Source organism: Nymphaea colorata, chromosome 2, assembly GCF_008831285.2.
Source record: "Nymphaea colorata isolate Beijing-Zhang1983 chromosome 2, ASM883128v2, whole genome shotgun sequence".
Taxonomy (NCBI): Eukaryota; Viridiplantae; Streptophyta; class Magnoliopsida; order Nymphaeales; family Nymphaeaceae; genus Nymphaea; species Nymphaea colorata.
In genome coordinates this window covers 13305016-13332365 of record NC_045139.1, presented here as the reverse complement: position 1 = coordinate 13332365, position 27350 = coordinate 13305016, and the positions used below count along the sequence as shown (strand labels likewise).

The 27350-nt window shown below is 39.9% G+C and overlaps 3 protein-coding genes across 6 annotated transcripts; all 3 read left to right on the top strand.

Annotated features, from left to right (window-relative positions):
- The first annotated feature begins 237 nt into the window (after window positions 1-237).
- On the top strand, window positions 238-10112 carry LOC116246689 (probable glutamate carboxypeptidase AMP1). The gene is made up of 10 exons (XM_031618508.2): window positions 238-1499; window positions 7015-7257; window positions 7458-7610; window positions 8148-8216; window positions 8407-8494; window positions 8603-8686; window positions 9069-9157; window positions 9313-9426; window positions 9526-9657; window positions 9756-10112. The coding sequence occupies exons 1-10, from the start codon at window positions 516-518 to the stop codon at window positions 9936-9938; spliced, it is 2139 nt and encodes a 712-aa protein (XP_031474368.1). The 5' UTR covers window positions 238-515; the 3' UTR covers window positions 9939-10112.
- Window positions 10113-14201: 4089 nt separating this feature from the next.
- On the top strand, window positions 14202-19394 carry LOC116248796 (probable E3 ubiquitin-protein ligase BAH1-like). Of its 3 annotated transcripts, XM_031621768.2 has the most exons (6): window positions 14205-15159; window positions 15638-15879; window positions 15978-16220; window positions 16613-16750; window positions 18883-18941; window positions 19127-19394. In XM_031621768.2, the coding sequence occupies exons 1-6, from the start codon at window positions 14967-14969 to the stop codon at window positions 19233-19235; spliced, it is 984 nt and encodes a 327-aa protein (XP_031477628.1). In that variant the 5' UTR covers window positions 14205-14966; the 3' UTR covers window positions 19236-19394. The 3 variants fall into 3 exon arrangements, 2 of the variants coding, with proteins under 2 accessions (XP_031477629.1, XP_031477628.1); XM_031621769.2 differs by lacking the exon at window positions 15978-16220 and having other exon boundaries at window positions 14202-15159; XR_007572616.1 differs by lacking the exons at window positions 18883-18941; window positions 19127-19394 and adding an exon at window positions 16331-16521 and having other exon boundaries at window positions 14203-15159.
- Window positions 19395-21340: 1946 nt separating this feature from the next.
- On the top strand, window positions 21341-25104 carry LOC116248798 (uncharacterized). 2 transcript variants are annotated; one of them, XM_050076305.1, is made up of 4 exons: window positions 21341-21751; window positions 21972-22008; window positions 24028-24111; window positions 24216-24896. In XM_050076305.1, the coding sequence occupies exons 1-4, from the start codon at window positions 21431-21433 to the stop codon at window positions 24236-24238; spliced, it is 465 nt and encodes a 154-aa protein (XP_049932262.1). In that variant the 5' UTR covers window positions 21341-21430; the 3' UTR covers window positions 24239-24896. The 2 variants fall into 2 exon arrangements, with proteins under 2 accessions (XP_049932262.1, XP_031477631.1); XM_031621771.2 differs by lacking the exon at window positions 24216-24896 and adding an exon at window positions 24926-25104 and having other exon boundaries at window positions 21342-21751.
- The last annotated feature ends 2246 nt before the right edge of the window (window positions 25105-27350 follow it).

Here is a 27350-nt window from a genome sequence, read left to right as displayed (position 1 = left end):
AGCTTTTCCTTACTTGAAAACAATAAGATGGGCGCCTCATCATATTTTGTTGATTCTTTACAGCTTTGGTCTTGTCCCCCTTTTGGAAGAAAAATATAATAACATTGGAAAAGTTGGAAGCCTGTTCTTTCTTATTTTTCACAATTACGTTTCTCTCCTCCCTCTTTCTCTCTCTCCACCTGCCGCTATTTTTCCTTTTATCAGTTAAAACTTGAGAACCGTGTTCTCTGCTCCCTGTGTTTCCTTCTCTCTCTCCCTCTCCCTCTTCAGCTTTCAGAGGCAGCTTCTCGCGGATTTAACGTCATTGTTTTAATCTCTCTTTCGCTCCATCCCTTAATCTCCTCTACCTCTTCGTTTTGGCACATTCGCACTCTCTCTCTTTCAACCTTGCACTACTCGGATTGTACTTCACCCTCTCTCTCACTCTCCCTTTCTCTCTCGTTCTTCATCTCTATCTGCGCATTCTTTTGCTAGAACCTACTGCAGGAGCCTCATCTTCGCCATTTAGATAAGAAATGGCTCTGAACGTCCAACTACCTTCACATAAATCGACAACCAAGATCAGCCCTCCTGCGTTGTCTCTAACCTTAGTGCTGATCCTCTTCCTTTCTCTCCTTGGCTACTACACCCTTCACAAGACACAGACAACAATGGCTGCTCACCACTTCCACAGGACCTTCATCGAGGCCTCGAACAACGACACCATCTCTTCTTACCTACGGTCTCTCACCCTACACCCACACGTCGCGGGCACCCCAAACGCCCTCAGAACTCGACAGTACGTCCTAGAGCAACTCACTCAGTTAGGTTTCGACACCCATGTGGTGAAGTATCAACCTTTGCTATCTTACCCTTCTTATAGATCTCTCAGCGTCCAGTTCCCCGATGGGACCTGCCAATCTCTCCCTCTAGATGAATTTCGATCAGGAGAGGTGATAGAACCATACCATGCTTACTCTCCTTCCGGGAATGCAGCGGGGAAGGTGGTCTATGTCAATTACGGAAGGAGGGAGGACTACTCGAAGTTGAGGGAAATGGGCGTGAACGTTAGCGGCTGCGTGGTTATTGCTAGAAATGGGGGCCTCTTCAGAGGGAAGGTGGTGGAGATAGCAGCCGGGGAGGGTGCCGCAGGGGTGCTTCTGTACACGGGGAGGGAACGGTATGGCATGAAAAACAAGAGCATGGAGGACGATGGGAGTGTTGGAAGGTTCTTTCCCATGGATGGTATTGAGAGGGGAACAGTGATGAGAGGGTTGGGGGACCCCCTGACGCCTGGTTGGGGTGGGGTTGAGGGCGGCGAGAGGCTGGGGTTGAGGGACAAAGAGGTGATGGAGAGGTTTCCCAAGATACCCTCCTTGCCTATCTCCTTTGACAACGCCAGGACCATCCTGAAGGCTCTAGAGGGGCCAGAGGTGCCGTTCGAGTGGAGGGATGGTGCCCTGGAAATGGGTGTTCTCAAGGTTGGGAGTGGGCCAGTTGCTGTGAACCTAACTTACTCGGTGAGTTTCTCTCTGTCTCTCTCTCTCTCTCTCTGTGTGTGTGTGTGTGTGTGTGTGTTCATCGACAAATTCACGGTTTTCAGTAATTCTTGCTCTTAGTCTTTTTTCCTTTTGGTGCCACATGTCGGATGTCGAAGGAAATACCGACAAAAGACTCAAAAATATCTTGTTCTAGACTGTAGATTTACTCTTCTCGTCTCTATGCGTAGTTCGGCGTTTCCCTGTCGTTTGGGTGATCATTTGGGGGATTCGATGGTAGGAAAATGACCAATATAGCTGAATTTGTGCCCCTCAAAACTTTAGGTACTGTGAGAGTGTGTCTGTAACTGCCCTCAACCTGCCACTGATTCTAGGTGAGAATTTGTATATAGCCTTTATTGGTACTTTGCCCTCGAGCCAGTTCTGATCGACAAAGGAGGTCATTTTTTTTCTAGTCAAGCCCACATGATCGGTTGGATTGTAGCGTGATACAGCCGCTTCCACTTTGCTGGTCTTTCCCAGGGGACCACCATCTGGATGTGAAATTGGTTAATCTTTCTCACTTTTGTCAATTTTAATCTCATCTATGCAGGCGCCGGCCTAGTGGGTTGTACTGTTTAGGTTCTCTCGCTCTCCGAACTGTTGTGGAAGTCAAGCAGCTGGTCGGATACTTTGCGGGCAGAGCATAGTTTGTTCTCTTTTATGGGTAGCAAAAATGTTTTTGTAAGATATGGTAAATGATTTTTTAGGCTGCTTGCCCCTGTTTTTTTGACTTCTTTCGGTGTCGTCTCGTCTGACCTTTTTCTCGAAGGTTGCGTAGAAAAAAAATATGTTAAATAAAAATATGACATTTTCTGGTATGTTTTCCTTTTCCATTTAAAAGACAAATGGTTTTCCTTTGCATTTCCTCTTTCTTCTTCGCCCTCCTTATTACGTTCTTATTTCAAGAATGTTTGACTCTGTGTGAGGTTCTACTAGGGTAACAGTGTTAAGTCGCATCAACTTGAAGAGACTGTGTGCGTGTGCGTGTGTGTATATATATATATATGTATACGTGGAGAGAGAGAGAGAGAGAGAGAGAGAGAGAGAGAGAGAGAGAGAGAGAGAGAGAGGAGACTGCATTATTCTGCCTCTGTTATAATACAATCACGAACTTTTGTTGTTAAAAGGAATTTCTGCTTGGTCTTTTTGAATTGTAGACGTTTTAAATTTCACAGCCTAGCAATTTGAGCACCTTTAGGTTTGTTCTTCTTTTAGTCTTTGTCTGTACTTTTACATAATTCCTTTTATATTTATCCATTTTTTTTCGTTTTTACAAGCCACAATGATGTTGATGTCTTCGTTGTAGTGGAGAAATTTTAGTCAGAATCCATAGTACGCAACAGCCACAAGTTGCCGGCGGTCACAAATATGAGTATTGAGTATTGACACTACGATCATATGTGAAGTGCCCTCCGTCTTACTGTATTATATTCTGGAACTTGATGTCGACATTTACTGGTGGAATGACTTGAAAAGATATCAGTTCTCTGGAAGTGAAAAATTGGCTGAAAATCTGTACGCTGGATGTGATTAAATGGTCAGTGGCTACTATAGCCCCTGTGTTACTGTTCTCTTGGCCAAGTACTTCTGTTGTTTATGAGCTTACTTTGATCATGCCTGCTCGATGGGGTATTCTGGCTCCTCAAGTTAACTAACAGGAAACTTCTCTCATTATGTTTGTGTTGACAAGCTATTATTACTTGTGGCATCGAAGGTTGCTTCTATTATTGTGCATGTTTCTCTTTTGTGTTCTCTCATTTTTATGGTGTTGGTAGGTCCTATTACAGTTTTGCCTCTAGTCATTTGAATTTAGTAGCAAGTTAAATGATAAATCATATTTAACATGTGTCTTGGATTGATAACTTGGATATGTTATCTTAGTTAGTTAAAATCCTGACTAGTCGGCTATCAACTGACTTGTGTTGTGAAACCAGTGACTAGCTAGTCCATTAGACTAGTCAACTAGAGAGTCTGGATAGCCAACGAGTTCCTGAACCATTCTTTGTATAATTGCATAGATATTCGTGTGCTTATTTCTGTATAAATACCTCAGGCACAAATACAGTAATCGGATTTCTGTTGGCAAGGTTCTCCGAGGGTGTATTTGGGCGAGGTTGTTTCTTCCTCATGATAACATTAATAATTAAAAGAATCTAAAATATAGATAAAAATAAAATGCATGGAAAGCTAAAATAAAGACATGAAAAATGTACGGATAAATCATAACAGACTAAATGAGTCAAAACTTGCTAATTAAGCAATGTGCTAGTTGTGTTGCTAATAAAAACCAACTAACCATAAGCACCGTAAGTTAGCCTCACAACTCATAGGTTGTAGTGTCATAACAAGTTGCAGTAAACCACTTCAGGAAAAATGTAAAATTGCATTGATATGATCAAAGTTCAAAGTTTCACCTTCCAAACCTACAAGAGTTTCAATCTTTTAGTGCTTTAAGCCTTTGACAACATAAATTCATGAAATCATCACTTCTCCCTTCAGGAAAAGAAAAACGGATCAATCTTCATCCAATAAGTAGAATCAGATTCTTCATCTGTTCCGTGGATATGTCTGACACTTTTTTTTTTGCTTGTCTATCATTATTGGTTTCTTCATCATATTTGGAACTTAGATTTTTCACTACCTTAGTATCAGAATTTTCTTTAGTGGAAAATGGTTCCTCATGGTCTATTCGTTTGGGATTTGCATCTGGAGCCATTTGTCTTCATATAAATCTTCATCCTAGTAAACACCAAATTGTTTGATCTTGTTGGAAGAATGTTATTTCTCTTATTTCTGTTAGCAGCTTCGTATGCACTTCAATTTTTTTAGCAAGCTGAAACATGGTTGGCCTAAAATTTCGATTGCCATCTTTTAAAGTATGGGAAGAGAAGTGCCACACATCTCCCAGCATACACCTATTTAATGAATAAAAGAACAAATAAGAGAATTACAATTTATAAGTAATATTTATAATTAAAAAACACAAATACAATTTGATGTATTGCATGGATGTCCCTAGTGAATAAGATTCATGGCTAACCCATCACTAAATATTGCTCCTTGGCCATTGCCTTTTCATCCTCATAAATTATAAGCTTTTGTTTTCATCGTGCCATGTCCAAGCATTCATGAACTTCTTCATCCATTTTCACCATATTATCCCAAAATAAGGAAGGATATAGGGTAGCGAGAAACATTTGTTTGCCATTAAAGCAGCTGCAACATGTATTGGACTATGCTGGTTACAGTATGGCATATCTTTGCCAGGGCAACTCATGTAGCTTCTTTGGCTCTACCCAATGCTTCATACAAATAGCTAATATTTATTCCTCCATCTGCCTTTCTTGATAGTTAATACCTCACTAATAGTCCAGTGAACATGATTATCTTTCTTCCTATCCTTCAAAAATCATAATTTTAGAAAAGACTTTTCATCTGTTCATCATCTTCTACAAGTATCCTTCTATTTGAAGCAAATGTAAACCTAATACTTTCTTGTTTTAAAAATGGAGTCCATGCAAATGAAATGTGAACCAAACCTTTGTCATGCTTGGTCTCCTTAACTGGTTTTCCTTTGTGCAAGTCCTTGTGATATTCAAAGCTTATTGCTTATTATGGGTGAATTTCATCATCCACCTTGTCTATTTGGGTTTTCTAAACCCTGTTTTTTTCTAAATGCACAAGATGTCATGTTTATTTTTTGCACAGCTTTCCAATTTTAAAAAAATAAAAAAGCACATGCTTTAACAAAAGCCTTTTTTTTTTCTCTAAGAGATGACACATGATAAATTTATTTTGACGATAAATTGAAAACTTTGTGATTTTCCTGATCACAATGTGTTTTTGCATTTTGGTGGTATGATAAATATACATAGGTATTCATTTTTAGTCAAGCAACTTGAACCAACTCAAACTGACTAGTCCTTTTATGGTCACTAGGACAAGCTATGCTATAACTTGTTACCTTGCAAATTTACAAAATGGTATTGTCATGGGCCACATAATTAATTCAAGTTCATATCCAAATAAGATTGCCTTTCGAGGTTTGTGATGTCTATTCATATTATATCTGGAGAGGATCAAAATCTTGTTTGATATTTGAGCACAATTCATTGTTTTGTTTTTGTGCGGTTGGGGGAATGGTACTTTTCTTCGCAGCTTGTGCTGTATATAGAGGTTGTTCAATCTTACAAAGCACACACACACACACAAACACACATACACACCCACATATATGTATGTAATATAATTGTATCTTCTCATTACAACATTGAAAAAATGTACTTTTGTTACAACTCAGTTTGGGGATCCCAACTCTCTCCCTGGTAGCTTCAGTTCTAACCTTAAAAGCAATAGGAATCAGGACAACCAATCTCTTGTGGTTCACTTATTTATCTTGGACTCCACGTGAGCCAGGTTGATCTTAAGACATGATTTTGGATGAGCCGAACTTAGATGTCCTCTATTTGAGTTGCCTGTCTGAATTCTATTGTTCCTTACTAGTGCTTAGGAAATTTAATATGTAGATATGCCAGCTTGAGGTGAACATATTTACCTTGTGAACTGGAGGTGTTGCCTGATTTGCCATGTGAACAAGCTGAACTTGTATGCCCCCTACTTGCTTGATCATACTTATGTTTAGCTGAGTTTTGACTGGGAGAGCAATCCTTTGGTTCTTTGTCAAGTATTTTTAGCTGGTTTCTTGCTGACTATTTTAGGCAGCGAATAGCATTTGATGGAATTTGTACTTTCAAACAGAACCCTCCACCTGTTATCAATAGGAGTGCACGCGAGCCGAGTGTATCTCGAGCTCTGACTTGACTTAGAAAACTCGAGGTCGGCTTGGTTCAAACTCGAGTAGAGTTCCGTAGATTAGGCTTGAGCTCGACTGGATGATATAGCATCAAGTTTGAGCTGTACTCGTTTAACTCGTTTATGTTACGCCTGTCTTGTTTCTTTTAACTCATTAACTCATTTAATTCATTTAGTTGCTATTCGTTTAACCATTCTCTCATTATATTTCAGCATTTATTATATGGTTGAGCCGAGTCAAGTTTTTACAACTCGAACTCAACTCATTTAACATTTCAAGCATACATTTGAACTCAAGCTTGACTCATTTATAAACGAGTCGAGTTTTGACAAGCGAGTTTGAGTCGAGCTCGAGCTGGCTCAGCCCCTATTGTCAGGCTGCTGGAATAAAAAACAGCTTGTACATTAACTTGTATGTGTCATTTGCTGGCATAATTGTAAACAGTATATAGATGTATTCAATTAATACTTTATGTTTTAGATGTAAGATATAAAAAATTAAGAGTCTTCCATCATTGATTTGCCACCTGAAACTCTTTGTATTTTTGCCTATAGAGCAACCTAAAATCATGAAAATTGGTTTGCATTTCATTTTAAGCCCATATAATTCAAAGTGGCCTTTTTGGCTTAATTTCTGCGGTAATCGTCACTTGTTTGTTGATAATAGAGCTTCATGTTTCAGGAGAATCGGACAATTGCAGAGATTGGAAATGTTTTTGCAGTCATACAGGGGTCTATGGAACCGGATCGCTATGTTCTCCTTGGCAATCATAGGGATGCATGGACATATGGTGCTGTTGATCCTAATAGTGGAACTGCGGCCCTCCTGGACATTGCCCGTAGGTTCAAAATTCTCCTGAACCATGGCTGGAAACCTAGAAGGACAATTATCCTCTGTAGCTGGGATGCAGAAGAATTTGGAATGGTGACTGCTAATTTTTTATGTTCTAAATAAATTCTCGTGCTGCAGATTTTGCAGTATCAGAATGGTCAGCAGTTCAATCTGGGAAATACTTGATGCTGCTATATCTATTTCTGTTTCCATGCTGATTTTGGAAAACAATCTGATGAGTACTTTGATTCTCGCACTGCATTTTTTATGTTTGCTTCCATTGTGCATTTCAGATTGGATCAACAGAGTGGGTGGAACAAAACCTTCATATCCTTGAGTCAAAGGCTGTGGCATATCTTAATGTAGACTGTGCTGTTCAAGGACCTGATTTCTTTGCTGGTGCAACTCCCCAGTTGGACAATCTCATTGTTGAAATCACAAAGCAGGTGGACTAAAGGATCAGAAATGTCATAGTTATTTTGTCCCAAGGAGCTGATCATGCGAATAACCAATATTTTTCTCATTTATTCTTTTCTAATATTACATAGACTTAAGTGTAAATTTGCCTTTAAAACTATAAACGTGTTCCCATTATCACTGGAGCCAGACTGGTCAGTCGTTGGCATCTAGGCTTGTTCATGAGCTAAAGTGCTAATTATCAAGGTTGGCATTTGGCAAACTTTCAACTTCTAGTTGGCGTTACCATGCATTGACTTAATTCTTAGATTTTATTCAGAGAATGCCAATCTAGCTAATTCTGAGACCTGGATATACAAATTAAGGAGGTTTGCTGATATTAACTAAGAGAACCATTAGAAGATATGGTAGCACTATTACATTTACTTATTACTGGCAACTTAAAGTGCTTTGTGATAGAAACTTCTTTTTTAACTCTTAACTGGCAGATTTGGTCTACATGTTAGGATGAATTTGATTGAACGGTTCAAAGTTCAAATTTATAATCAATTGGATGTGGTTGTCAGGTTAGTGACCCAGATTCAGACTATGAGACCGTTTATCAATCGTGGAATGCATCGGATGGTGGTTTCAAGGTAAAGTCTTGATAGAAATTGTCATTTTCAAACTAAATATTCAATACTATGGATTACTTTTACTTGTTAAATGTCTATTATTTATGAAAATCTTAAATTTGTGTATAATTATTTGCCGTTTCTACAATTTTAGTGCATAAGTTTTCATGTATACTAGACAATAACGCCTATGACTGCTAAATTATTGCAGATTAGACGGCTAAGTGGAGTTGCTTCAGATTTTGCTGCATTTCTGCAGCATGGCGGCATTCCTTCTGTAGATCTATATTTCGGGAAAGGTTGCACCTCTTCTATCACCTCTTGTATTGAAGTATCTAAGTCTGAAATTACATACATTAGTGCAGCTGGTAGATGTTATTTTAAGATTTTTACTCTTGTTTGTGCAGATTATCCTGTATATCATACTGCATATGATTCATATGAATGGATCAAAAAGTTTGGTGACCCAGTATTCCTTCGGCATGTAGCAGGTAACCTTCGCATTACTTTTTGTTGGTTTCATAGCTTCTAATACAATCACCAATCAATTTAAGGATAGAAAGGGGAAAAGTTAAAGCATGCTTTATGGTCTGTCCTCTCTGGGAGCTGGAATTTTGAGATTCAAACACTAAATACTATTATGCTTATTGTCGTTTAAAATTTTGCATGTAGAAATCCATCCAAGGCCTTGGCATGTAGAACAATTGTCATTGCTGTCCCTTCCATTATTGGGAAAAAACATTGCATATGATCACCTGACCCTGTCAAGAATTTTAGACATTTTGGCTGTTCTATATTGTCTTTAATGGTGAAGGGGTCAAATGCTAATCTCTGGCTTTTTTTGTTGCCTCGTTTGTTGTTCCTGTTGCCCAGTGTCTGGAATTTGGGGGCTTTTAGCCCTTCGTCTTGCAGATGATCCTGTCCTTCCTTTCGATTATCTCTCCTATGCATCTCAGCTAGAGGTACTGTGCGGGCTTACTTTTATAGTTGGTGCTTTTGGTCTTTCTATCTTTATTTTATTTAGAGTTGTGGGAGGACTTCACCTACAGCATATTGATGCGAGAGAGTTTTCTGTGTCCATATGTTCACCTGATGGATGATTTATATTTTTCTGTAGAAACACACAAAGGCGTTGGAGGAAATTGTGGCTAGGAATGTGTCTCTTGAGCCGATAACGGGTGCAGTCAAGGAACTTTCTGCGGCTGCAAGCATAGCTTCAGTGGAAGCGAAAGTGTGTGATGAATCCAAATAAAGAAGTCTATAAGCCATGCAGTTTTTGTGTTTTTTTTATTTTCTTACAACTAAATAAGTTCTTAACTTCCTTTTGTAGGAACTGCTCATGTTGCCTGTTAATGTTGCATGCGATCTGCAGAGGCGCTCGATCAATGATCGCCTCATGCTTACAGAGAGAGGTTTCTTGGATGACGAAGGACTCAGAGGAAGAAAATGGTTCAAACATCTGGTAGCAGTCAACTCTTTGTTTTTTGTTTTTTCTTTTCTGCATGTAAATGTATATGTGTGTGTTGCTGTCTTGCTGATCGTATCTGTTGTATGCAACAGATATATGGTCCTTCAAGGGATGGAGAAAGCAAGCTTGATTTCTTTCCGGGAATAGTGGATGCAGTTGCTGAATCTCGAATGATGTCTAAGGAAGGAGGACAAAAATTGGTGCAGCATGAAGTGTGGAGGGTAAGTAGAGCCATTCTGAGAGCTGCTCATGTCCTGAGAGGAGATCTCACATAGGATCAATTAGGTCTCACCCTAAAGAGCTTGATACATGCATGCACGTGAGCTTGTGCATGCTCTTGCCTGGATTGGCAGTTTTTGTGAACGAGCGTTATGTAAATATGCTAGCTCTTTCTGTAAAGGTTATGTTATACTACATATTGAGAGAAAAAAATAAAATGTGTCCCCGTACATTGTGACTAGGTTTTGGTTCTGCATATTTTTGAGGATGTATCTTTATGCGTTGGGGTTATCATAAACGGTACTGCGTGTCCAATGCCTGCTTTAATCTCACTTGTTTTCAATGAGAAAGTGGAGTGGGGCGTTTGTAATACTTCACATTTATTTCTTACAAGCTTAGAGATAAGTATGAGCAGGTCTTCATGAGTGTGCATAATAGAATTGCTTTCTGTTGACGTGGTTCTTGCTGCCATTTATTTACTTTTACTGCTGGCAGTTTATTTTGTGTTTTAATGCACGACGGGACGTTTATCGAAGCCTGCATTTATGCATGCTTCCTGGATTCGAAATTGGAATGAAATAACCTTCTTAGGATCTGAAACGCCTTTTGGATGAGGGCAATGATGTGAATTCCGACTCTTCGAGGACTGAATATCCTGCCCTCCAGTATCGCTCATCGCTTGCATTGTGGGGCTTTTGTTCTTGGGAGGCGAGAGGGGCACCAACACATTCACCAACGCAGCTTTTGTTCTTGGGAGGCGAGAGGGGCACCAACGTAGGTTTTCTGTTACCCTATGAAGGGAAAGCTCAACAACGGGTGCATTCTGCTTCCCCGAAGATGGGAACGTGAAAGGTTTCAACTTGAGGATCCTCGATCATGTTGTGACTTCCAAGCTGTTGCCTAAACTTTCCAGCTTCCCCATTAAAGGTGTTTTCATCCTAAGGCTTAGCGGTTGAAGCTTACCCATCATCATCTTCAACGTCAGTGTTGAAAAAAGACGTAAAAAATGCTTGTTGAAACAGCCAAACCCGAGATTCATTAGCTGCTGCTCATCGGTAGAGACTTGCTCCAGGAGAAGCCTGGCTTGGCAACAGTAGTTAGATGAAACTTCATTTCTTCCTTCTTTTATATCTTCTACTTTTAAGCCATTTCTGATATCAGATTTGTTTTATTATAACTAGTTTCATATACCAATCGCCCGCTGGTTGAACCATAGTAACGTCATCTGGAAGCTTATATAGAGGTAACTGCTTAGGCATAATTCACTCCAAGTTCTTTATCAGAATTTGTCGTACAGTTCTGGTCGTCAAAAATGCTTCGTGAGAGTCGGCACAAAAATAATGGCATTTAATATTCACAGCGCCGGATAGTCATTGACAATTGACAACATGAACATAAGAAAATCGAGGTTTTTCATATTTTTCGCATCCTAACAAGTTGATTTTTATAAGCATCCACATCGTTCACATTTCCACATTCAGATTTTATAAGATATTAAGATTTCAAAGGCATTTTACACAATAGCATTTCATAGATGACACTTAGTTGTGCCGCACCATGTGGATACCTGACGATCACATTGTAGTTCTCTACTCTACATTGCATTGACTTCTTGAATCAAAGGACAAACATCAATATATGCAAGTTGAAGAGTAGCAGAGAAAGCATGCCCAAAGAGGATGAGGGGATGAGTGAGAGCTTCAACTCTGGACTAGCCACGGGATGGGTGAGAGCTTAACTCTCGACTAGCGGAAGTAGGATAAAATGCTTATGCCTCCCACCAAAATAACATACGGACTGGAGTCTATCACAATTTAATTTCATTTTTCGCCTAAAAATGGCTTAAGTATTTAACATTAATCTTTTAAAAATATATATATATATAGGCTGTGCCTTCAAGCCGACACATGCCCATCAGATGAGATGAGACCCGTTAAGTTCCAAATTTAATAATTCTAGCCTAAGATCTGTCGGCCGGGCAATGCATAGCAATTGACTACGATGGGCACTACCGGTAACCAGTGGTTCGATATCTCTCTCTCTCAGTCGGTCATATGGTCATCAATCAAAGACTGAAAGAAGGCGGTGCACCTCAGCCATTGATGAACTGCCTGCTGTTGGAACGACCTAAGACACAGGCTACTGGAGGTGGCCCGCGAGCTGGATTACGTCCTTGGGCGCCTGGATCACAAGTTAACGCTAAAGGGAGAGAACAAGCTAGCTCTCTCAAGTTTCGTATTGTTTCCGTCAAAATATTTCTTCCACTCACAAAAAACATTCATTTTTTTTTTGTAAAGAACAGCGTTAAAAAGAAAAATTTGAAAAATGTGCGGCCACAATCACGGCTCGCAAAGTGAGAGATATTCTTACAGATTCGGACATGATAGAATGTCGCCGCATGATTGCACCATCCTAGTTCTTGAAGAAAATATTCAATAAGATTGGCAATTTGACAGTCTAATTTCGCAAGTCGAGAGTGTGAGACTCTCATAGTAGCCCAGTCAATTTGTATAGAGAATAAGTGTTTGGTGGAAAAATGATCATGATCTGATTTCAGCACCATTACATTCATCAGTGATGGGGATTGCCGAAGTCAAAGAAATGTTCCTTTTATCCTTCTCCACACAAATATATAGATAGAAATTGACTCGGCAGTGGGTATCTTTTGCCAATGAACTGGTAGTTGGGATACAGTGGAATCATGTGCAGATACGTATACCTTTGAAATCGCAATGCTAATTTTAACTGCATTCTTCAAATTGGACCGAAGCTCGTAGTGTGGACTTGTATACGTCGAATAATGATGTTTCATAGAAACATGCATGCATCAGAAACCACAAGATATTTCCTTTACATGAGCTATTATCTTAGTGATCATAGACCAGTTAATGTTGGACTCTGGCGATTCGAAGGGTGGTGGTTTTTTCTCGGACTCACCGTGGAGGTCTCTTCTACATGGTAACATTTGAGCAAGATACATACCTATAAAAGCTTATAAATGACGTTTTGCTCAAGTCCAACTCGCCGTAAAGTTGTTATATGCGGTCATAAGGCGCATATGTGATTCAAAAATGTCGGCAACTTTCTTTCGTCGAGAAGCAAGAAGAAAAGAGATCTCTCTAGGAAAGCTAGTGCACCTCGGAGCTATATTAAGGAATTTTTTAGCATGCCGTCACCTTCCTCTGGGCCACCGTCACTATACATAGTGGACAGTGTTGAATATTCATTTTCGGGGACGCATATAATTGTAGGGCAGCCAATCAACTTCGGTTTTGCACGATTCAAGTTGTTCTTGCATGATCATTTGTCTGGAATCTTCATGCTAGCTTTTGCTATCCCCTGCCAACCGCTGCCTTATCAACATATGAACGTCAACTTTCATCATCTGATATAGTTGCATATTGGGAAAATGAAAGTGGGTAGGGCCATGATCGGCGGCTGCTGGGATGTTCCTGCAGACGTCTTCACGTATTAATTTAGCAGCTCCTCCAGCCGATCCGTCATGCATATGTATTTATGCGCTTACAGTTAAATGCATTTGTTCTAATATTAGTTGCACTTAAATTTGTTACAGCTTCTTTAGGAAGGCAACATCTTCAACAGCTGCAAATGCAAAGCAAACCTGCCGATGGTCTCTTCAAGCGTTGAGATTCTAAAGGCGTATAATATATACTTGTGTAGAAACTGAATTGTAGGTGAGTTTTTACTGGATCAGGGAGACCACTGCGGCGCTGTTGTACATAGAGGGGGCAGAGGTGAAACAAATTAAACTAGTCACTCGATCGGTCTGTAAATAATGAATACCTCAACTCATGAAATGTGTGCCAACGGAAGCCAAACATAGGTTGAATTGGACCGTGCTTGTGCTTGTGATCGACTCGGAGGAATGGCCAACAAATGTTTTGGCATGAAAGTTGGTTCTTATTGGTAGTTCCATGGCCATTAATTTTTTTAAAACACTACAAGATTATTAATATGTCGACGGCGACGAACCGGAAAAAACACTAACAGAGTAATAACGTTAGTTTTCATGTGAAATTTTGAAAAGTATAAAATAAGCATGTCCAAATCCGATTTCTTCTTTTCTTAAGAAATTACATTGGACTGTAGGATGAAACTCACTGTGATGATCGATGAGACGGAGATTTTCTAAAGATTTCCGGTGCAACACCAGTAGATAATCTTGCGGATAATGACTGTCTCGAGGGGCTGCTGCCTCGAATCGCCGGCCATGGCAAGTGACAAGCGCGGGCTCCACATACGTGGTATGATAAAGAAAAGCGCGTCGCAGATCCACGCGGAGGCGATTCCTCCTCCCCCTTCATAACGGCCATCATACGTGGCGGCCCCTCCCTGGCGGTAGCGCCAACCTTTTTCAAAAATCCCCTCAGTCGCCTTCATCGTCGTCCTCCTCCTCCCCCCGCACCTACCTCGCCCCCCTTCTCTTCTCCGCAAAGCCCAGCTCCCATATCTCGCTCTTTTCCCCGATCGTCTCCGGGCTATTAACTTTAGAGGCCACGGTGTCGAGTCCCCTCCTCCTCGTCCTGTAAGGAGCCATCTCTTCTCTTCCCTTCTGCGCCCCCGGAGGCTCTGCGGTTTTGCTTCAACAGGGGTGCCTCTGGCTTCTTTTCCGCAACCCTTTCTTGGATCTCAACTCTAACGGAGGAAACTAGGAGTTAGTCTCTTCCCTTTGGCGGACACAGTGGTACAGAGGGCCCCCAAATCCGTTTCGCTTTTCGCTTAAGCTTTTTCCTGCCTTTTCTGCAGAAATTTCGTGCTCGCAGTGCGTAGGAAATTGAATACCTTACCCTGAACAAAGAAAGAAAGTAAAAAAAAAAAACAAAAAAAACAAAAAAACAAATAGCTGCCAGACTTATCGCTTCCCTCTGTATAAACCCTAGCTAGGTGGTCTTTCTGGAAGGAGTCCGAAAGGAATCCCTGAAGTTACATCCTTCCTTCACGATTGTCGCTAATAGGACTAGGGCTTTCGACACAGGCACATAGAGAGAGACATATAGCCCCACGTGCTGTTCTTAGTAGGGAAAACTTGGTCTTCGAGGAAGGGAATACGTAACTTTAACGCCATGAAGTTCGGAGAAACTTTCTCTGAGTATCTTCACGGCGACCAGGGATGGTTTCTCGATAAGGTGTCTCACGTTGAGTACAAGAGGTTGAAGAAAGTCCTGAAGAACTGCTCGAGGTGTCGATCGACCAATGCTAACTCGGAGGAGGAAAACGAGAACATCTCGAAATTCTGTCGGTCGAATTCGTGCCCGGGTATGTTCCTTTTGATTTTCTAACGATTGTTTATGGCGGATTGAGTTATGGAATGACTTAGTGGTAGTTTCTTGAGAGAGGCGTTTAGGGAGAAACGGTTTTCTTTTCGTCTCCTTTCAGGACATTACGGTGTCTTGTCAGACTTAACCTTTTTACCTGGGTTGTTGCGGTAACTCTGTTTCTTCAACAATTGGACCTCATCTTCTTCGATCAATATAATTATGTTAGAAAATTTGCTTGCTCACCTCTATTAGTTAATTTATGAAAGGGTTTTTTCTCATAATAAAACTATCTTATGCGCATCGACTCCGATTACTGTTTTATTTTTTTGGGCGAGAAACCTTGTTCTCCATTTAGGCTAGACAAGGTTTGTGAGGTCCAGGATATTGTGCAACCTGTTCAAATCTTAGTGGACATATTGTACCGCAAGCAACTTCGTGTTAGGAAAATGTTGGTAACGTCGGATGCTTGCTTGCAGAATGCGACCAGCGTTTCTTTTCCGAACTTACAAAAGAGGCTTCCGATATACTTGGATGTCTTCGATCCAGAGTGAGGCGCCTTCTCCATCTTCATTATGCAAACGGACTTCAGGGCTATGTATGGCGCCTCTGGCATTGCTTCAGTGATCCGGGAGAAATGATGCAAGAGGGACGTTTATTAGTCGATTATGTCCTTATGAATGCAATTGCCATCCGTAAGATCCTGAAGAAATATGATAAAGTATGTTTTTACAGCTCTCTCTCTCTCTCTCTCTCTCTCTCTCTCTCTCTTTCTCTGAGTCGAGTCTTAGTTGTTGGTATAACTTTTATTGGTTTTAGGTTCACTGCTCTGTCAATGGGAGAAACTTCAAGTCAAAGATGCAATCGAAGCGCATTGAGCTTTTGCAATCGCCCTGGATGATAGAGTTAGGGGCTTTTTATTTAAATTGCGAAAGTCTGGACGGTGGAGATGATTTAGTTCGACAGTTCTCCTGCGACCTGGGTAGTGATCGTCCTGCAATGATATTGGCACTGTCCGATTCAATGAAGCTTGAATATAACCTGACATGCCCCATATGCTTGGTAAGCATTGTGGTTGCTGGGCTTTTTATTTTGCATGGAGAACATTATATAAATAAACATTTACATCGAAAATCTCTCTTTAATCCTCTGTTGATTGTGGAAAAATATAGGCACCGCAATGTCCAATTTCTGTTCCATGACTGACACTAATTTCATGAAGACCTACATAGCCTCTTTTTTCTCTTCGGTGGGTGGAGAGCATTTCTGGGACGCTTTGTTAACTATTTGTGGGAGACTGATGTTGCTTTGAAAAGAGAAGGGGCATTCGCTCCTGGGACCCAGCAGGTCCTGCTTTTAAAGGGTGTGCTTCTGTACACTGGGACTGGGGAGGTGCGCATATTTATTACTTTTATTTTTCTCACGTACTTTCTTGTTGTTCTTGAATTTTGCAGGATATTATCTTCCATCCTTATGCTTTGGGATGCGGGCACCTATTCTGTAAGGGATGTATCTGTTCTGCAGCTTCCGTTTTAATCTTCGAAGGGCCCAAGTTTGCTCCTCCTGAATCAAAGTGTCCAGTTTGCAGATCTGTAAGTAAATGCTAAATTTATCTATTGCTTGTTCTGTTTGATGGTATTAGCTATCGACTTTTCACGTAGAGGGCGGGTTTACCGGACAACAGTGGTCAACATCTACTGCCGTTGTTTTCTTAATTGCTCATCTTGTCTCATCCATCTGGGTTTAGTTTGCATAATTGTGCTTTTCCATTCTGCTACCAAATTGACGTTAAAGACATCTTTTCAGTGCAGGATCAAGCTACAATTAAAAATATAACTTGTAAAGTGATCTTTTACAAGACTGAGATTAAGAAGTTTCCATTAAAATCTTTAAAGAACCTTTTTCTGTTAAGAAAGGGAAGAGTTTGCTCGTGAGTCCTAATTTCCAAATGGATGTTAGAAGCTTTTCAGACTGAAGTTGACCAAAAGCTAGGATTCACGTTAATCACTATATTAGCTTGATGCGTCTTTCTCACGCAAGTCACTCTTTTAGTTTATTTCCCTGAAAGAGGAAACCAATTGAACTCATAACTATCATTAACAGAGGTTAGTAGACATGGGATTTAGCTGTGCCTTATGATCATATGCGTTTCACTTTTTTCCCCCTTTAAGAGCAGGTTGTAAACTTTGAAACAGGAATACAAGGGAAGCATATGATACAAAATTGATGTGCCTTAATTTTCAAGTATGGAAGGGAAAACTTAAGAATAGTCTTACAACAAAGTTTTCTTTTAAAAAAAAAAAAAATTAACGGCTTGTATACGCGTCCTCCATCGTACAAGTTGCCCTATTTTGTGGTCTTTTTTTTTAATACAGAACAACAGTCAGCTATAGAATGGTTTAATATCCTCCAATCAGGCACTTGGGTCAGTTTTGGACGTCTAATTCTGGATCCCACACACAGAACTATTGTGCCTTAAAGGAGATGATTAAGATCTTCTTGTCCAAGCATGCAGGTTAATTTGAATTGGGCTGCTGTAATGGATATCAGAGCTAAGTTTCATACTCTAGACTTTGGGATCCCACATGGGAATATGTGGGCTTAAAAGAGGGTGGATTGTCACCTAGATATGTGAGGAAGGGCTTGAGGATACTCTATATGAAGATTTTTATACATCTTTGGAGGCTCATATGCCCTTTCATCATAGTATTGGTTCGTCCTTTGCAGTTTTTTTTTCAGTACAAAATAACAGTGGATATGAGACAGGTATAGATCTGCCAAACTAGGTACTTGCGTGATTTTTTGAACTGGACCGTTATATTATGTTTAGATCCTGACTTGTTACACATGATCTAATTTCTGATGCTTGAAAGTGTACATGGCAGTAAATAGTGATGGCAGGTTGATCAAGAAAAACTTGCTCATCTTTCAATCAGGGTTGTTAGGACAAAGAAACGGTGAGTTTTTGCAGTATTGACATTGATCTTTCATCTTAGTACACGTAAAAGATGTTTAGAGGAAACTGAACAACCTAAAAGATCATAGGATTCATATAAATATTCAGTGCTTGGATACGATTTATCATGATAATTTGTTGTTTTAGTAGGATAGGTGTTGATCATTTCTGTCTATTTGAGACATCGGATAGATCCAAGCTTTTGGTGTCTTGGTGTTACCGGCAGGTTGAACATTCAAGAGCAACAGACTATTTAAGAGGCTCACGGTATTTTCACCTCTTTTAATCAGTTCTACTGCCCCTCAGAAAGTTCGGTTGGTATCTGTCTGTTAGTGCATAACTGCGATAGCCAAAGTCGATTGAGACATATCCCTGTTACAACCTTTCTGCCAAGAAGGTTTGACAAGGCGAGGGATGGAATTCCCTCAGACGCATATGAAACAAGATGCCTATAATCGCTCTTCCTCCCTTTGTATTTTCCATTTTCGGCTTGATTTTTCCCCAGAGTATCATATAATCTGGGAATATTTTTGCTCTAGGGACATTGTTTACTACTGTTAGTTATTTCTGACCGGAAAAATCTTTTGTTGTCTTACAAGTTTAAGTGTGTTGACTGTCAGCGAGAATATGTTGAAGAGCTATACTTGGGTCTTGTGGGCTTAAAGCGGACCTAAGGAGCTCTGTGATCTTAATAGTCTAAGGAGCGCTTCTGAAGTTCATTGAGAATCTTCATGTTGTCATTTGAGGCTTATATTTCCTTTTCTGTAGGTTGGAGTGTACGAGGATTCAGTACACATGGTAGAGCTGGATCTGCTTCTCAAAAACAGGTGATGGTCATCATCTTCATCGTCTCATATAAATGGCTCTGTTCAGTTGTTTCACAAACCAATACACGTTTCCTAATGAAAATCCGATGACTTGAGGTGTTCTAGCGTGCCAGCATTGGAACTTTGCTATTTAACCAACTACAGAATTCGTAGCTGGGTCACTAATAAGCTCGTTATGATTTCAGATGTAAAGAGTACTGGAAGGAGAGGCTAAACATAGAACGAGCTCAGGCGGTGAAGCAGTCGAAGGAATTTTGGGACCTGCAGACAAAGCACGCTCTTGGATTTTATTGAGTCTTGCGGTATCTGTGGTGCTGTGTAAGCAAGTTCACGATGTAGTATCAGTTTTTATCCGCAAATGTTTGCAGTGTATACGCAGCCATTACTCTTTCCCCCTCTGCTCGACCTAAAACATTGAATTGAAATGAATAAGTCACGATTCACGTTTTCCTGCTTTCGACATTCTGCGATTATGTGTTAGCTTTTATTATTCTGAAAATCAATGTGGAAGTTGTGTAATCGTCTTTGAGATAAAGTTTTAGCGGCAGCTATGCTTGGCATTCCCTCGCCGTCTCCTGGATGGATGGCTTGCATGCGTCAATGCACGTCCTTCAAGCAACTTGAACTATCTTCTCGACATAGTTGCTCGTCATATCAGCCATTTCTTCCTTTTGGTTGGACCTTACTACCTGTACAAAAATCGTTGAAGGAGACTCATTGGTGGTGAGGATACCTGGATTTTACGTTTAAGAATGTGATTGTGACAGACGACCGACAGCCCACTCGCTCTCCTTCCAAAATAAGTTGGCTTGACTTGGGGGGTGCAAATGATTAATATGGGTCGAGGGTTCCAAGTTTTAAAAAGGCCCGGCACTCCATGTAGCTAATTTTGCGTGGCACCTATGCCTGTTTGACCACCATATAAAGCTTTTGAACTGGAGTGGGTGGCTCAGCTGACCAAACTCAAGCTTGAAGTATGAAACGCAAGTGGTCTACTCGTCTTTAGTACAAAATGGTTTGTATCTATAGACTGCAAACTGGGGTTCATTATTCATTGGGAGTTCAAAACTCATGGGAGCCACCCCTTTCAAAAGGCAAGGCCATTGTTAACTAGAGTTTCCCGGTTACGCATTATTATTATACATAAAAATTTGGGTAGATAGAGAATTTCCCAGCCAAGTCGTCTGCATCACGGTTTTTTCTGGGGGCATCTGATCTGATGGGCTTAAAAATTATGGGGATTAAACCTTTCCATTTCCATGTAAAGAGAGTGAAAACTTTCAAGAAAAAAGTCAGAAATTAGCTCTCACTTTTCCTTCTTGTAAAGACAATGTAACTTTGAAATGGGTTAAACATTCCACCGGGTTTGGTTTAAGGGTGTAAAATGGAGTGGAGCTAGCTCTACGACAGCCAATACACCCTCTCTCCGTAGCAACACTCAACCAAATTCCAATTTACCTTTTGGCTTAAATGCAGATTTTGTCATTGAAATAGGGGCAAAATTTTAAAATGCATTCAAACAAGGTGTATAACAATCATATGTTGGGATCCACTGAAATGGGAGCTTGAGCCTAGTGTGAAAGTGGGCCGAGTCATTGTAATGGTATCAAAACTGGTTCAACACTAGTACTTGTTGTGGTCCCAAACATTAAAAAAGGGTTGTCAATTGTGACATTTTACTATAAAAAGTTTAGTTATGTATCAAAGATTACGAGAGATTTTTAAGGACTTATAAAAAACATTGTAAGTGATTATAATTGTTATCCTTTTCGAAGAGGGAACAAGAACAAAACCTGCTAGAGAGAGTGAGTGGGGATCTATCAAATCAATAGCCCAAGCCTCGCATTAATATGGGAGTGAGTAAGAAATATTTATTTGACAAAATGTTATTTTTTATGGCAAAAATGACTTTTGCACGCAAAGAGTCTGGCCTAACCTGCTTTTCCTTGTGACAAAAATTGCTCTTGAATTCATTTCATTTTCAATCTCATTTGTTGGCAGGGAAATTCTGTTCTATCTTCAAATTCAATTATGCTGATTTTTTTCTTTTTAAAATTTTTTTCCTCTTAGTAATATTTGTTAAAAATTGGACTTTTTTTTTGCCTGACGTCCTTTTCCGGGTTAGGCTGTTAACATGGGAACCCGTGTTTCCACCTATTTTAAGTAACAAAGTCGAACTTCATTTTTGCCTTTGTATGGGAGACGGAACATTTTGATCATTTCCAGCCTCAATTGGCCTAACGTGTTCTGGTCTTACCTTGCATCCAACTGAGAAAAATAAAAACGTGAACCGGTAAAAGGTATTAATAAGCAAAACGAAACCTTCATCTGCAAAATTAGTGAAATGGAATGCCCGCGCGTGGCGGGCTTCCCCTCTTCGGTCTTCAGATAGGCTGCGATTTCCCGACCTCAAAAACACACTCTCTCAGTCATAGCGATGGGAGCCATCTCCTCTTCCCGCGAACTCTAAAGTCCTAAAAAGGATTCCAATGGGAACGCTTCGATCTCCATTGCACGCCATTCCTTCTTCCTCTTCTCCTTCCTCTTCTCATCCTGGCTCTGTTGTTCCACTTCCTTCTCTGATCTCCTCTTGTTCCGTCCAGCCGACCTTAATTCCTCAACCACAATATTTGAAGATCAAAGCATTGAAGCTTTACAGGGGGCGACGCGGATTATCACAACCAACGACGTTGGTCCACCCGATTCTTTTCCTCAAAGGCCTTCTCGGTGGACCTGTTGACACGCAGAGTTTTATTGTCACCGTTAGTGTCGTCGTGGCCATTGCTCTCTCCCTGTTTCTGGGCTTCAAGGTAATTGACTGCATGCACGTCTTGACAAGATGATCCCTTGGGGATTAGAACCGCAGGAATCATGATTGATTCTCTTTTGTTTTAGGAAACGGGTCCGTAAATCTAATTGATCATTCGTTTCCGTTTCCTTTTGAAACTATGGTTGCCACAAATTCTGATCACACTCTTGTCTACTGTTTGTAACTTTCTACGGCTGTGGCGTGAATTCTGTATCCTACAGGGAGATCCTGTCCCGTGCGAACGCTGTGCTGGCAACGGTAAGTCCATTGAATTTTGCCTTAGCTCTTGTGGGAATTTGTATGTGTGTGTTTAACCATAGCCTTATAAAATCAATCAATAAGCTATTGAGCATTTTTCGTCAGCATTTGAATTGCTTTGGATCTTGTTATGTTCTTTTTTTGTGCATAATGTAAAGCGTTCATGCGCAAGATTGTAAAACTCTGCTATTTCAGGAGGATTTTTTGATCCACTTGCAGAAGTTGTCATGAGTTCACGCTGTCAGCTATTGGAATGGCATCACTAATTGTTTTCCTCTTAGATACGTTTGCCCCTTTCTGTTCCCTCTTTATAGCATAGTTCTTTGGTGGGGCATTGGAAGCATTCTTTGTTCGAAAGGCAGATAATTTTCTTTTAATCATTTGAGGTCTAAAACCACTTCCATTTTGAGTTTGTTTCTTCGGACCATGTGCATGCAGTGAGAGTATAATTTTGACAGTTATCTTTTATTTCTTCATGTTAGTTTTCTTTCTTTACCAAAATAACGTCTATTTCCCTGGGCTGATGGTCTTGTCGAGCAACCTTCAATCCTCTCTTAAACGAGTTGCAATGTGAGGCTGTTCATGCCAAGGCATGACGATAGCTCCGAAGAATATTCCTCATTTTGTGCTTATGAAATAACGCATAGTAACCATATTTTTGAGGGCTCCATTAGCCTTGGACTGTGACAGTTTCAAACCAACGGTAATAGTGGGGCTTTCTTTGCAAACTTAACCAGATGAACTTCTACTTTCCTGCTCTAAGCCTCTAATTTCCAGCAGCCTGTTCACTTAATTACTACTGTTAGTACTCTATCCTCATCTTAATTCTAAACATTTTCTACTTGGCTGAGAAGCATGGTGCTCAATATAGACCTTAGTATTCAGAGTTCACAAACCAGTCTTAGTTCACACAGAAATCTGCCCTCTGGAGAAGACATTGGGTGCCATTGAAAACACTGTGCTTTACAAATATAATCGAGTTTAACGTATGATTGAAATCCTGTTGACAATTACTGGCTACAATCCTGCAACTCATATGCAGGTTCAAAGAGGCATTAATGCAGAGTAGGAAGTACTACGACAAAAAGAATATACTCTTCTTGCATGATAACTACCACAATGCTCAACTACTCACATTGAACATAAGATAGATTCACAACTTTTTCTTCAGGACCTTCTTTAACTAGAAAAGGATAGTTGGTTTTTTAATAGCAAAGATGTATACCAATTTGCCTAAAAGGTTTAAAGAAACTTGTGCATTCATTGGTAGGCAGAAATGTTGCTATTAGTCCGTTAAAATGCATACCTAGCTAGAAGTTTGGATTTGTGTTTAGGCTCATCTATCTCCCTAATATGACTGGTCTTAAATTAATTGTTCTCAAGGATAGTATTAAGCTACAGGTAGTGGAAAGCACCATGAAAATAAGATTTTAAGAAGCAAAAAAGAAAAAGGAAAAAAAAAAGACAAGCACTATGTGCAATTCAACTTTTGTGGGTCTGTGTGCCTGCGTAGAGCTCATTTTGGCTTTTGATTAACAGTAGAAATTTTTATGTGGGCATGTCTATTGGCGTTGTGGAGAAATGGATCCACATTTGCATCATGTTCGAAAAGTATGCCTTAAGCTAAATAAGAATCCATGTTAGTATTTCGTTGTGCCAATCCAGTCTGATTAAATATGCTTAGGTTGTTTAGGGATTATATCGGCCAAATTGTGTTCAAATCACTGTTGTTAATATCAGTGGGTATCGGCCTGTCTCAGCTGCTACACATTGTATTGGCAGGTTGCCAATGCTATGGGTGCTGATATGTCTCGCTTGAAAAGGTCAGCCAATATTGACTGATACAGCCATGTAAGCGAAACTTAAGGAAAAATTAATTCAAAATTAATTTGAAATTTTAAGGTATTCTCTTAAAGCTGATATTGATATTGGTTTAAATGTAATAGACTAATATCTATTTTCTTATTCCCGAAGGGTTTCAAATGTTGAATTTCATTAATCTGTAGAATTGTGGATCAGGTGGCACAAAGTGTGTCTTTTGTGATGATGGTAAGATGAAGACAGAGACTGGCTTGGTTGACTGTCGAGTTTGCAAAGGAGCTGGTATTTTCATCTCTTTCATCTCCTTTGCTTCATTGACTTGTGAAATCATGTAGCTTAATGCCAACAAAATGAAAATTTTCACTGGCTTGTTATGCATTTCAAAGGTAGCAGACCTTCTATATGTTGAAGCCGTCTTAAATGCTAGGGTCACCTGACATTGTTTGGGCAAGGAAGTGGCATTATGGATTCTTGTTCACATCACTGACTTAATGTGTCATGCTTTCATATCCATGTCAATATCAGTTAAAAAAGCTGCATGCAGGCATGCATATCTATTCTATTTTTGCTTAAATTGGAAACTTTTTTGACATCATACAAGTGATTACTGTATAATGGACGAGTGCTACTCCAATATGAATGGTGCTATCTTCCAATATCAAAAGGGGCAACTTGACATGATGGAGTCTGGTGCGACATTTTTTTTCATCAACTTGAAACCATAAAGTTATTACTTTCTTGAAGTGTGTAAACATTCAAAATCTGAAAGGCGCATTAGTTAATATAGCAATTTTTTGTCGCAGATACACCTGTGTATGTTTAACGCATTAAAACTGTATTTTTTCTTTGCTCAACTCATTCTGTCAATCTATTTTTTGTTTAATTACTTTGGCATGATTCTGGTCTGGGAGTCTCCACATAGATTATGCACAGATGTTCCTATTGTATGAATAGCACCTGCATGTGTGAGTTCCAACAGATTTTGGTTCTCACGCTGTTCAGAAAAGAAAGCTTGCTATTTTTTCTTTCTTTTAAACTAGTGTTTCTCTTAGAACTTCTACTGATGGAAGGAAGCTTATTTGGTTGGTTTCCTTAGGTCTGATACTTTGCAAGAAGTGTGGGGGTTCTGGGTACTCGAGAAGGTTATGAGTCCTTTCAAATAGGGAATCTCTTTATCCATTAATTTCTTTGTCAATTGTATCTAATGCTATTTTCTCTTGCTTCCCATGTATTTTTAAATATTCCTAATTAGGGAAGTGAAATTTTTGTTGCTCATGCTTGTCCGCTCGGCATTACTCATCATTGACTTCTGTTCTTGAATGGGCTGAATGTCATAGTTGAGTTACTCCTGCAAGATTGCTAAAATATGTAAACAACAAAAATGTGCACAACGTTAACTTTTCTCGTGGCTCATGCTTGTTTGCTCTGTGTTACTGATCGTTCATGAATTATGACTTGAATGGGCTGAATGTCATGGTTTACTCTTGTAAGGTTGCCAAAATATGCGAACAAAATGTGCACGAGATTGTATTGGCCTTTGGCTTTCTAAGTAGAACTCCAAAGACGTCGTTCGGCATAGATCACTTGCCAAGTGTTTGATTGCCGCACCCGTACAACTATCTCAGCGTACACTCCACAAGTGAGATTCCATTTCGTTGCTCTTAATGACTAATCGACCGCCGCTTCTCTTTTCCGCTGCTTCCTCGCTGCAGTGTGTGAGGTTCCTATTGAGTCACCTAGTGTTGTATTTTGCCACTGTAAAGCACCACCGAGACAACATGCTTTTGCATGGAACATGTGATTGTTGTCAGTTTCATTTTTACTCAAGTTTGTATTTCAGAAAATAACGCAAATTCCTCAGAAATCATGTTTGCATATATTTGACCCCATGGGACCGTGATCCTTCTTACTCGATGAACAGTGCCGCACAGGTTTGCGGTTTTTTAACCCACTTTTTGAGATTGCAAGGCGCAAGTGTCTGAGATATCATGTATTCATGTGATACGTACTGCTTGTACACCCTGAAACTGCCAACTTCATCTGAAATGCATAAGTCCCCCCTTTCAAACATGGCCTAAGGAAGAACCATAGTAGACAATGGAAACATCTGGGCTGGCTAAGACTTACAAAATAAGTCATCATTGAAGGGCTTTAAGTTACATGCAACATTCAATAGCTCTCAAGCGACCCTTGAGTCCTAACCCATGGAACTGGAATAGTATCATTTCCTTCCAGACAAGGCAACGTCGTGTTGACGGAAAGATGATACGAGAAGGGGTCTAAATATCTCCTGTGTCAGCCCATGCAGCTCCACTTTGGTTGGTATGTTAATATAACAATATTTAAAATTTAAATTTAGAATTCTGTGGCTGAAACAGGCTGATGTATCCTTTTAAAGGATTTTGCAACGAGATGAAATCTCATACCTATAAAATTGGGCTATTCACCAAGAGCTGGTCTAACAAACTAAGAATCATTGACGTCCACATATTTTTCATTTACATTGTAGAAAATCTGGTCTGAATCAGAGAGAAGGAAGACTGAGGACGGCATGGGAGGGTGTCTCACACTATAGTGTATAAGGATAAATGGATCTAAGAGATGGATATAAATCACCTTGGTGCTCGGTTTATGATAAGCTCTCCTGCTAAGGGTGAACAAAGCTCAGCTCGTGAATGAGTTCGAGCCGGCTCATTTGCTTAACGCTTCCAGCTTGAGTTCATGAGTTGACTCGTTCAAATAATTGAGTTGAGTTTGAGCTCAACACGTAACTGTCGAGTCGAGCTCGACTCTTAATCAAGTCGATATATTCAAACGAGTTTACAAGTTTATTGAGCTTTAATCGAGTCGAGCTCGAGCTCAACATGTAACGATGAATATCAATTCTATTCAAACGAGTTTGTCGAGCCTTAATCGAGTTGAGCTCAAGCTCAATACGTAACTATGAATATCAATTCTATTCAAACGAGTTTGTCAAGCCTTAATTGAGTTGAATTCAAGCTTAACATGTAATTGCTGAGTCGAGCTTGAGCTGCTTTCGTTGAGCTATTCTCGAGCTCGAGGTTTCATTAGTCGAGCCGAGCTCGAGCTGACTGTCGGGACCGACTCGGCTCGTGCTCACCCCTACCCACTGCTACGAGATGCAGTTGTTCGTACTATGAGTATACTCCATAAAATCTAATCTCTATGCCTAACCTCCTAACTATGTTGCATCGCACAATTTACCAATCCATACGATCCTTGAGTAGGGACCAGATTTCTTAATTGTATTTTTTGAGTATTTATATACTTGGATTCAAATTCAGATTTGAATATAAATAAAGAAAAGTTATATTCAAATCCCAATTTGGAAAATCCAGCTGATTTTCAAATATGGTATCCGAATTTGATTAGATATTATTTCTTAATTTCTTATGTCAGAATGATTCGATCAGACTTTCGATTGAAATAAGGTGTACTGATATACCCAAACTTGACGACTTTCGTTGTAATTTCTAACTAAGGACGAGGTCATTTGTTAC

Excerpts from the sequence above, each read along its gene's own strand:
- LOC116246689 (XM_031618508.2), top strand. The coding sequence starts at position 516 with ATGGCTCTGAACGTCCAACTACCTTCACATAAATCGACAACCAAGATC. Across the intron at positions 1,500-7,014 it reads CTGTGAACCTAACTTACTCG|GAGAATCGGACAATTGCAGA; the intron begins GTGAGTTTCTCT and ends TTCATGTTTCAG. Across the intron at positions 9,658-9,755 it reads GAAAATGGTTCAAACATCTG|ATATATGGTCCTTCAAGGGA; the intron begins GTAGCAGTCAAC and ends TGTATGCAACAG.
- LOC116248798 (XM_031621771.2), top strand. The coding sequence starts at position 21,431 with ATGGGAACGCTTCGATCTCCATTGCACGCCATTCCTTCTTCCTCTTCT. Across the intron at positions 21,752-21,971 it reads CCCTGTTTCTGGGCTTCAAG|GGAGATCCTGTCCCGTGCGA; the intron begins GTAATTGACTGC and ends TGTATCCTACAG. Across the intron at positions 24,112-24,925 it reads TCGAGTTTGCAAAGGAGCTG|GTCTGATACTTTGCAAGAAG; the intron begins GTATTTTCATCT and ends TGGTTTCCTTAG.
- LOC116248796 (XM_031621768.2), top strand. The coding sequence starts at position 14,967 with ATGAAGTTCGGAGAAACTTTCTCTGAGTATCTTCACGGCGACCAGGGA. Across the intron at positions 16,751-18,882 it reads AGTGTCCAGTTTGCAGATCT|GTTGGAGTGTACGAGGATTC; the intron begins GTAAGTAAATGC and ends CCTTTTCTGTAG. Across the intron at positions 18,942-19,126 it reads GATCTGCTTCTCAAAAACAG|ATGTAAAGAGTACTGGAAGG; the intron begins GTGATGGTCATC and ends TTATGATTTCAG.